The sequence below is a fragment of the Uranotaenia lowii genome, chromosome 1 (genome assembly GCF_029784155.1).
Source record: "Uranotaenia lowii strain MFRU-FL chromosome 1, ASM2978415v1, whole genome shotgun sequence".
NCBI classification, from domain to species: Eukaryota; Metazoa; Arthropoda; class Insecta; order Diptera; family Culicidae; genus Uranotaenia; species Uranotaenia lowii.
Window position 1 is genome coordinate 75413917 of NC_073691.1, and position 10710 is coordinate 75424626.

General features: G+C 42.0%; 2 protein-coding genes across 4 annotated transcripts in view; one reads left to right on the plus strand and one right to left on the minus strand.

Annotated features, from left to right (window-relative positions):
- Nucleotides 1-6647, minus strand: part of LOC129753739 (katanin p80 WD40 repeat-containing subunit B1) — a 53626-nt gene extending 46979 nt beyond the window's left edge. For all 3 annotated transcript variants that reach the window (XM_055749600.1, XM_055749594.1, XM_055749587.1), the window contains exon 1: nucleotides 6328-6647. In XM_055749600.1, the coding sequence (XP_055605575.1) occupies nucleotides 6328-6364 (37 nt within the window). In that variant the 5' untranslated portion in view covers nucleotides 6365-6647. The remainder of the gene's footprint in view (nucleotides 1-6327) is intronic.
- A 1747-nt stretch (nucleotides 6648-8394) lies between these two features.
- On the plus strand, nucleotides 8395-10040 carry LOC129756745 (serine--tRNA ligase, mitochondrial). The gene is made up of 3 exons (XM_055753742.1): nucleotides 8395-8981; nucleotides 9053-9629; nucleotides 9693-10040. Exons 1-3 carry the CDS (start codon nucleotides 8475-8477, stop codon nucleotides 9932-9934), a joined length of 1326 nt encoding a protein of 441 aa, XP_055609717.1. The 5' UTR covers nucleotides 8395-8474; the 3' UTR covers nucleotides 9935-10040.
- The last annotated feature ends 670 nt before the right edge of the window (nucleotides 10041-10710 follow it).

Consider the following 10710-nt stretch of genomic DNA (forward strand, 5'->3'; position numbering starts at 1 on the left):
CGTTAAATGACAAAACACAGATTCTAAACTTAATTTGAATCGAAAAAAACAGTATTCTTATACAAAAGTTTAATCTTTTTAATCAATGAAAACTATTTTTTCAGTTTTAAGTCGTAGTTGGCATCAATATATTGCTGGTAAACAGAATTGAGACTCTTTCGACTATCCGGGATAAATTAACGTTTGCTGGATGATTTTGATAAAGAAATAGGTAAAATGTTCTAATAGAGGTGAAATAAAACTTAGATCTTACCTAATTATTACAAGTGTCTCTAGTTTGCACTATTGAGGGTTTTCTTAAAACTACGTATATTTCTCACAGAAATTGGCTGACTGTTCCAGTGCGAAGCGACTTACAGAAGAATGATTATCAATCCTGAAATAATACTTATCTTACGTAATTTTCTTAGAAATTCAAATCCTCCTTCAAATTTTCCCATTTTGCATAGTTTAATTGTTACTGTTTTTGTTTTTTTTTTTTTTTCATTGTGCCCTTTTCTGGGATATGTTATAAATTTTGCCAATCGATTTAAATAGATTGTTTAACATAAAAATAAATATAAAAGTTGTTAGAAAATCAATTTCAGTTAAGTGAAAATGTTCCATTGAATAACGCCCGGTTCTCTTTTTAGCAGCGTGATCTACTTTTTCGTTCCCAATGTGATTATAGTGGCTCTATAGAGAGGTCTGGTATCCATTGAATTGTTAGTTTGTTGATATTGGTGTTTGTTGTAAGATTCAATAGTGGTCGCTATGTAAGTAAGGCTAGCGAACGGTAGACAATGTGCAACTCGAGACCCCATACACCCAACCTTCGGGTAGTGGTCATATCACCTCTTGTCTGCAACTCCGATTCTCTACCTCCCCGTGGTGCTAGCTGGGGTGCGAGCAACCTTAGCGGAGATCGGGTACCCAGCCTTGGTGGATGCTTTGGTCGCATGCAGACTGAGATAGGGGGCTTCGTACGCGTCTGTTCTCCATGTCAGGGGCGGCGTGCGGAGTACAACAACGTCCTGGTGGTGTTCGGGACCCAAAACAGCAACATCACGACGATCCTCCTGCGAGATAGTGGGGTTAGCTGCGGGCCTTGCGAGCCTGTGACTACAAAAAACATAAGCAACGAACAACAAATTTCGGATGGAAATCGGCAAAGACCAACGCGACGAAAAGGGACTAGCGATTGGAAACTTGGAACATGGAACTGCCGATCTCTAAATTTTGTGGGCAGTACCCATGTGCTCTCCAACGAATTGAAGAGCCGCAAATTCGACATCGTAGCGCTGCAGGAGGTATGCTGGGAGGGCTCCACGGTACGAACGTACCCAGATGGTCGTGCCATCTACCAGAGCTGCGGCAACACACACGAGCTTGGAACAGCTTTTATAGTGAAGAGAAAGATGCAAAAGCGCGTGATCGGGTGGTGGCCGATCAACTCACGAATGTGCCGGTTGAGAATCAAGGGTCGGTTCTTCAACATCAGCATCATCAACGTGCACAGCCCTCACCTCGGAAGTACCGGTGACGACCAAGACGAATTTTAAGCGCAGCTAGAGCGTGAATACGACCGTTGCCCAAAACATGATATCAAGATCGTCATCGGGGATTTTAACGCTCAGGTCGACCAGGAGGAGGAATTTAAACCGACAATTGGAAGGTTCAGTGCGCACCAGCTGACCAACGAAAACGGCCTCAGACTGATAGATTTCGCCGCCTCCAAACGAATGGCCGTACGTAGTACCTTTTTCCAGCACCGCCTCCCACACAAGTACACCTGGAGATCACCGTACCCAACGCAATCACAGATCGACCACGTTTTGATTGACAGCCGGCACTTCTCGGACATCATCGACGTCAGATCCTGTCAAGGCGCCAACATCGAGTCAGACCACTATCTGGTGATGGTGAAGATGCGCCCAAAACTCTCCGTAGTGAACAACACACGCAACCGGCGCCCGCCTCGTTAAAATATCGCGCGACTGAAGCAACCTGAGGTCGCGGCAGACTACGCGCAATCGGTCGAAGCAGCGCTGCCGGCAGAGGGCGAGCTTGATGAAGCCCCTCTCGAGGACTGTTGGGATACCATCAAGACAGCCATCAACAGTGCTGCGGAGAACGTCATCGGTTATGTGGAGCGAACTCGACGGAACGACTGGTTCGACGAGGAGTGTAGGAGGGTGATGGACGAAGAGAATGCCGCGCGGGCGGCAGTAGTGTAAAGAGGCACCCGTCGAAATGTGGAAAATCACCGACAGCGGAAGAGACAGCGAGTCCGAATTTTCCAGGAGAAAAAGCGCCGCCTGGAGGAGGAGGAGCTCGAGGAGCTGGAGCAGCTGCATCGTTCCCAAGGAACACGAAAGTTCTATCAGAAATTCAACGCATCCCGCAAAGGCTTCGTGCCGCAAGCCGAAATGTGCCGGGATAAGGACGAAGGCATCCTGACGGACAATCGTGAGGTGATCAAAAGGTGGAAGCAGCACTTCGATGAACACCTGAACGGCGCACATGCAGGAGATCAAGACGGTGGGGGAAGGTACATCGCCGGCGTAGCCAACGACGAAGAGGAGCCACTCCCAACGATGAGTGAAGTTAAGGAAGCCATTCGCCAGCTGAATAGAAACAAGTCGGCTGGGAAGGATGGCATCGCAGCTGAACTCATCAAAATGGGCCCGGACAAGTTGGCCGATTGCCGATTGATAGTCCGGATCTGGGACATAGAACAGCTACCGGAGGAGTGGAAGGAGGGGATAATATGCCCCATCTACAAGAAGGGCGACAAATTGGACTGTGAGAACTACCGAGCGATCACTGTCCTCAATGCCGCCTACAAAGTGTTGTCCCGAATCCTACTCCGCCGCCTAACGCCACAAGCAAACAGATTCGTGGGAAGTCATCAGGCCGGCTTCATGGAGGGACGGTCAACGACGGACCAGATATTCACATTACGGCAAATCCTCCAAAAATGCCGGGAACACCAAGTCCCTACGCACCATCTATTCATCGACTTCAAAGCCGCATACGACACGATCGACCGTAACGAGCTATGGAAAATCATGGACGAGAACGGCTTTTCCGGGAAGCTGATCAGACTGATCAAGGCGACGATGGATGGAACGCAGTGCTGTGTGCGGATCTCGGGTGAATTGTCGAGTTCATTCGAATCGCGCAGGGGGCTTCGACAAGGTGATGGTCTATCCTGCATGATGTTCAACGTGGTGCTAGAAGGTGTTATTCGACGAGCGGTGGGCGAAATGCGGGGCACGATTTTCAACAGATCCAGTCAACTTATCTGCTTTGCCGATGACATTGATATAGTCGGCAGATCAACTGTGGCGGTGGAGGAGATCTACCGCAAACTGAAACGCGAAGCAGGAAGGATTGGGTTGATGATTAATACGTCCAAGACGAAGTACATGCTGGCCTGCGGATCCGAGACCAACCGAACCAGCTTGTCCAGTAATAACAAGGTCACGATCGACGGCGACGAGATGGAGATAGTCGAAGACTTTGTCTATCTCGGCTCACTGGTGACCGCAGACAATGACACCAGCCGTGAGATCCGGAGGCGAATTAAAGCTTAGTTCTTTTAGAAATGGGACAGTTACGAATGCCTGTATCTCAAAAACCATTCGTTTGAACCAAATACTTTCTATGAAGAAAAAGAAGGTAATGTTATGATCTTTCATGAAAAAATTTGAAAAAAAATATTTACCGTTTTTTGTTAATGAAATTTCTACTTTATTCTTGGTATCTCCCATTGGCCGGCGCACACTTTTTTTAGTCATGGTATTGATCAGTTTCTCCAACTTATACTTCGTAAAATCTATATTTTAGGTGGCTTCACTCTCTTTCTTCAATTTCTGATACTTTTTGGTTCAATACTTCTCTGGAAACTGGAAACTGGAACCATTTTAGTGGATACAGTTGTTTCGAAATGAACAAATTTGATTATTTTTGACCACATTTTTGAACGTTTTTTTTCGATACCGGTTTCACAGCTTAAGAGCTTTGGAACCATCAAAAAATGGTTGTTTGAGGTTGGATTTCAATGAGTCATCACTACGCAACACTTTCAGTTAATCGCAGAAAATTGTTTTGGACATTTCAGCGATCTACCCTTAGTTTTTCGTTTATTGAAAATTAAAAATGCTGGTATGAGACTTGACTTCTTTGATGATCCTTAACCGTTGTTGCCGATCATTTGCTTCACTTCAATGCTTGATTTGAACTTTGTGGACATTATTGACAGTGTTTGCATGCTTATCCACCACAAAAGCTCAGTAATTCTTTGAATAATCGACGGTTTTGTCAGCTATCAATTTGATATTGACGAATTTTATAGGAAACTGTGCAAAATTATTTTTTTCTTTTTCTCTTGCATCGTACATATCTAAAAAACGCGTAAATTTTAAATTTTGAAAAAAATAGGTCAAATAGTACTTTTTACAGGCAACAAAATGCTGTCAAAATTTTTAATATCCAATAACTAGTTAACGAGCTATTGGCAAATGAAAGTGTCCCATTTCTAAAAGGACTAAGCTTTATCAGCGGAAGTCGTGCCTACTATGGACTCCACAAGCAACTGCGGTCGAGAAGACTTAGCCCTCGCACGAAGTGTAACCTATATATGAGTATATATGACTATATATGACTCTCTGGTGCCATCTATATGTCAAATGAAAGGGCTAACTTTGCTGCCCACAGTGGCAGAGTTTCGTTTCTGTGCAGTTTGTGTACATTAAGTTGTGAGTGGCAGAGTTGAGAGCAGCTGTTATCGCTGAATACGTGAGAGGGTACAAACCCGGACACATATTCAACATATTCAAACACCTAAAACCGCTCGTAATCAACCGGAAATTCGTGTACCAGACCATAAATCGATCCTAGAGACCAGAGGCACCGAGAACAAGACACGATCTGAACGACCAAGGTCTGTGAAAACTCCAAGGTTGAAAAAGATTATACGAGACCGGACGTGCGCGCCACTTGCGACGACTTTCCTAGACGTCTGAAGCTTATTCGACCAGAGAAAGGTGGTGTAATTCCGAGATATCGTCTGTGAAGTATCTTGATGAGTCACTGAATAAAGCTATGAAAGTCAGATTCTGATTTTCTTCTTATTCTTTGAAATATTGAGATTTATCTGTGTGACCGGACTTTTTTGTCACCCTGTAGAAGATGGTGAAAGCTGGCCGGATACGCTGGGCGGGACATGTTGCGAGAATGCCGGACGACTGTCCTGCAAAACAGGTGTTCGCTACGAATCCGGTAGGAACAAGAAGAGCGGGGGCGCAACGAGCGAGGTGGTTAGACCAAGTGGAGCGTGATCTGGCGAACGTGGGGTGCCCGAGGAATTGGAGAACGGTTGCCATGGACCGAGTGAATTATAGGAATTATGTTCGTCAAGTTATGTCGTGAGACGGAATACTATGTAAATAAAAAAAAAATAAATAACGCTATGTAAGTTCACATATTTGCTACTTTTCAGCAAAGAACAGATAGGTACTTTGTGAATCAGTTCACATTACAGAATCTTCGATGTCTTTGCCAACTGAATATTAAATTTTAAATAAAAACTATGAATTGAATAGCCTGAGGACAAAAAAATTGTAAATTTTTAATGTAATTTTGTAATTTGTAATTTTATTGACTTGAACGCAGCCTGTCGGTTACAATTAACTTTTAGTCCAGGTTAAGGAAATCACTTGTGTAACAAAACGCGTGGAATGTTAATAAATGTTTCGATATGCAAATTTGATAAAAAAAAAAAAAAAAAGAAACTTGTTCGATGTATCAACTAGGTTTACTATGTAGGTTTTATTTGCTTATTATAGATACACTCAAAATCATAGCAAAGAATCTACAGTGAAGAATAGATTTTTTCTAAACTCAATAACAAGATAAAACTTTTAACAAATAGTGGACAGAACCATAATAGGAGTTGTTAATATTGGTGTCCATACTGGACGACAAGAATGCGATATCAATACCACCGTCATGAGCACCAAAGTGATAAAAGCGCACTATCTAGTTGATTGAAATCTTTAAAAATAAGATTCACCCACGACGAGCTTTGCTAAAACGAAAAAAGTATGACCAAGGGGTTACAAGTGGGGCAGCAGGAGGGCTGAGAAGGTCGGTCGTCGCTCGTTCGTTCGTATGGCTGTTGCATGCAAAACAGGAAAACCTTGATCTCAGCTGTGTCCAGAATCAAGTTTTACAAGCCTAAGGGCCGTTCCTTACGGAATATGAAATACGTTTCCCTACTCTTCAACTGTTTAGTAACCCTTTCTTAAACGAATTACCCCGATAGAACGAAATGATACTTACAAATTTTGGATGGTGTTTTCCGTGCTGCTAAGGCCATAATCCAAATAGTGGTAGAGAAAAAAAAACTATATGGAACAACGGAACAGAGAAAAGTTCCCGATCGAACGAGAGAACGGTTAAAAAAAACTTGTATTTCCACACAATGTAATCGAAACGGATTTGCTTATAGTAGTCCGCACTGTATACTAAACCACTTCCGGCGCCTCATCCGTGTGGCCGGATACGGATACGCAACTTCGCGACAGTGAACTGATAAGTTTTGCACAAAATTTCCGAAATTTTCTTCCGCGCGACGATATCGAGTGTATTTTTTCACTTGTTCGCCACTTCTTTTTCTTCAGTTCGGTGTTGTTAAAGGTTTTCTTCTTATTTTACGTCGCGATCAAATTTTTGACGTTTTTTTGACAGTTTGCTGGTCGAAATTCAAAGAGGGATTGTCAGTCGGGCTCGAAACATCGCACGTGAATGTCGACTTTTTAAATTTATATGAAAAGAGCTCGAATGAAGTTTGTACATAAAATTATCGTTTTTCTATGAAAATTTTTGGCTCCAACTAATTGTGCTTGGGCGTGCTAAAAAGAATAAAGCTTGCTCTTTACTCTTACACAGATTTTTAAACTCAAAATTAAGTAGTTTTGGTTCAAAACAGCACTTCAGTGGCATCCCTCAACTTGAGTTTGTCTGGGCAATAGCAAAACTAAGTTCTGATAGGCATACTCAATACTAAGTTCGGCTGCCGAACTCGAATTTATCCTTTTTTTCGAGGGTAGCTTATTATCAGGGAATTATAGGATGATTAAAATTTGTTGTACCCGGATGTTGCTGTTCCGGTACATTGCATTGCAATTACAGAGCGGTGGAAAGTTTGGACACTCCCGGTTAAAGAAAACTTCCGGATGTTACTTCCTACGGGAAGTAAACAACATCCGGAAGTTTCCGGACATTCCAAGCCGCTCACCGTATGGTGACAATGACGGACAGAATTTTACGCTGACACGGTGAACATGCATTCCATTATGAAGTTCCTTCATAGTCTTCCGGTCATTGTTCCGGAACGACCAAATTTTGCGACGTGTTCGTTGGTTGCTGTTCTGGTTCGAACTGAAGTGTTTTCAGTCCAACAAAGAGAGTTCATTTTTAGTTCATAAGGTCGAACTCAGCTTTGCTCCATCGCCGAAGGAAAAAAAAGGATCAATTTTGAGTTCGCAGTTCGAACTCCATTTTGAACCATCGCAAGGAGAAAAAAGGGTACTTAACTTTAAGTTCATATAATCGAACTATGTTTTGAACCTCGGTCGTACTTAATTTTGAGTTAAAATAAAAGAGCGTGAATGACAGCTTATCGGAGTGAAGTTGGAGTGAAGGCTATTGCTTACTCTGTTTAACCATAACAAGAAATCGTATACCGGGATTGCGAGCGCGCCCATCGCAAACGATTACAAATCGTTTCAAAAAGTGCTCATTTTTCAGTCGAAAAGTAAAAAATGCTGCAGCCAAAATTTCTACTTGCCTGACCTAGCGTTGAATAACAAAAGGCATGTTCAATGATTTTGCAGTACAGAAATGTGATTGAAGCCAAATGAAAATCGAACGATTTGTGCCCCAATAACGTTTATTCAATGTAGCTATGAATTTTTCAAGTATCGCCGTGTTTGAAAGAGATGAAAAATATGAAATTTCTACTGGTAACGAATATTTAGTTTGAAGAAAAAAAAAACGATTTTCCTTTCGAAAAATCATTGAACAAAACCGAAACTTCCACGTTTAAAAATTGAAATCAACACTGTGATGTTATAATTTTTCAAAACATAAAACAGAGACACGAAAGCCACAACCGTGGTAAAATGTCTATAATAAATATATTTAAAAACAACATAAAACAATTACAAAGCGGACCAGCGTCCGTCTCAAGAAATAGCGGATTATGCGAAATAAAACCACTCTGATGCTAAGGTCTTCAAAAATAATATTTTAAGAAATTATTGAAACATGCTAATGTCGACTTGTTTCGATGTTTTTCAACTTGCACAAAAAACGCCGCAAAACAAACCTACATTTTTTCACAAGTTTGCCGTTCGCCCGCGGCTGATTTTAATAGATTTTAATTTTTTCATAAATTCCTAATTTAAATTACATATTTACACAGAATGCTACCCACAGGTTCAAGTTTTTCAGTTCTCAAACATATTTCAAAGATATCAAAATGCTTTGCAGCTCCCAGTGTCCGACAGGTTGCTCACAAATTCGCGTTACAACACGGCAATTTCGACTCGAACTATTTAACGAATCCGGCCAACCGGGAAGAAATTCGCTTGAACATTCAGCACCGGAAAGGCATCGGGGACATTGATCGGGTTCATGATTTGCACGAGAGATTGAATGGTTGTAACGATGCGCGAGAGCGTGATCGTATTGGCCGGGAACTGGAGCAGGAGTTGAGAAAGATTCCCAATCGGACCCACCCGGACGTGCTCCATTATGGTCAGGAGCCAAAAGTGGTTGCGATGTATGGTGAAAAGCCTAGGCCGAAGACTGGCGGAAAGGTGTTTGAATTTTTCGACATAGCTAAGAAGATGAATATATTCCGGATGGAAAAGTTGGGAAATTTCAACGGTCACAAGTCCTACTATCTGATGGGTGATCTAGCTGAGTTGGTGAGATTGAGAATACATTCTGATGCAAATCCACAGATTCTATCTAAATTTGCTCTGTTTTAATTCTTCAGGAACAAGCGCTTATTCAATACGCCCTCTCAAAACTGTTTGCTAAAAATTTTAATCTTGTAACGGTTCCCGACATTCTTCCTGCACGTGTTATCGAAAGTTGCGGTATGAACACCAGCGGAGAACGCAATCAGGTGTATAAATTAAACAACACACAGGATAATCTGTGTCTATCGGGAACCTCGGAAATGGCACTGGCTGGTTACTTTGCCGGGACTGTAACTGACGAAAGCCGAATGCCACTGAAACTCACAGCCGTTAGCAGATGCTTTCGAGCCGAGACGTCAGGACTGCACGAGGAAAAAGGAATCTATCGAGTTCATCAGTTCACCAAGGTAGAAATGTTTTCGGTTTGTCGTCCCGATCAATCGGAAGCGACTCTAGAAGAGTTCCGTGATTTAGAAATTGATATGTTTAACGCATTGGGGTTGCATTTTCAACTGTTGGATATGCCAGCATGTGAGCTAGGTGCTCCAGCCTACAGGAAGTATGACATTGAGGCGTGGATGCCCGGTCGAGGTATTTATGGGGAAATATCCAGCTGTAGCGATTGCACAGATTATCAGGCCAGACGATTAGGTTCGTACTAAAGTTTAATTGTTGTGCTAGAATACTTATTCAACGAGTTCAATTTATTTGCAGGTATTCGATACAAGTCGAACGCCGATGGACAGCTTTACTACGCCCATACGGTCAATGGGACAGCATGTGCGATTCCACGGATGCTAATTGCTTTATTGGAAAATTTCCAAAACGATGATTACACCGTAACGATTCCCGAACCTTTGCGACCCTTCATGCGGGGCAAAGATCACATTCGAAGGAAAAAAGTGCTTCCCGAATTGAAACTAACAAAACGGTTAGCCCAGGAAGAAATATGTTGAGCGCTTTAACAGCATCAAGTAAAGTTGGCAAAAGTACATGCCCATTAGAACGGCATTTAGGTTACTTGAAATAGCACCAGTAATAAAATTGTTATTAAAAAGTTAAGTGAACCCCTATAGTCACAATCCCGTTGACGTATAGAGAACACACCCTCTGCCCCAGGAGACATCATGGAAAATAGATTTAAATCGATGACACATCTCCTCATATGGTGGTTGTTGAAAAATGCTGAGCGCCCTAGTCAGTCAGAAAACGGAAACACGCTATCACAGGCCAAACGGAGCATGAACGGTTATAATCTCGGCTTAGAATTGAATAACCTCCCCCACGATCATAATATGTATACCTTGTAGCTGGGCTTAAAATTTTCGCAAATGAAAATTTCGTTACGGTTCATCTGGTTTGCCTTCTTGTTACTTGGGTGTATAGGTATTCAGATACAGTTATTCGGATTTGTCTTTCTCTTGAGACATTTAATCGATTTGGTGTATAGCCGATTGAAGCGTACAACAATGTGTTGATACAGAAATGATCTAGTTACAAAGAAAAGAAATGACAGGTTCTCGTTTTACGGAAGGAGAACAGAAAGCAATATATAATCAATATTCTTATAATAAATTAATACCTTGTTGACAAATTTTATTTGAAAGTTAGAGTTATTTATTTCGTTAGTAGGTATTCAATTTTCACTCGAAGTCGGGTCAAAACTATACGTAGCTTTACATCGATTAAAAAAATCGAGAGCTTTATGAAATCAAAATAGCTCAATTTAAAT

What these genes read in the sequence shown, in the direction of transcription:
- LOC129756745 (XM_055753742.1), top strand. Translation starts at nt 8,475, where the DNA reads ATGCTACCCACAGGTTCAAGTTTTTCAGTTCTCAAACATATTTCAAAG. An exon ending in TGGGTGATCTAGCTGAGTTG is followed by an intron (nt 8,982 to 9,052) that starts GTGAGATTGAGA and finishes TTAATTCTTCAG; the next exon opens with GAACAAGCGCTTATTCAATA. An exon ending in TTATCAGGCCAGACGATTAG is followed by an intron (nt 9,630 to 9,692) that starts GTTCGTACTAAA and finishes ATTTATTTGCAG; the next exon opens with GTATTCGATACAAGTCGAAC.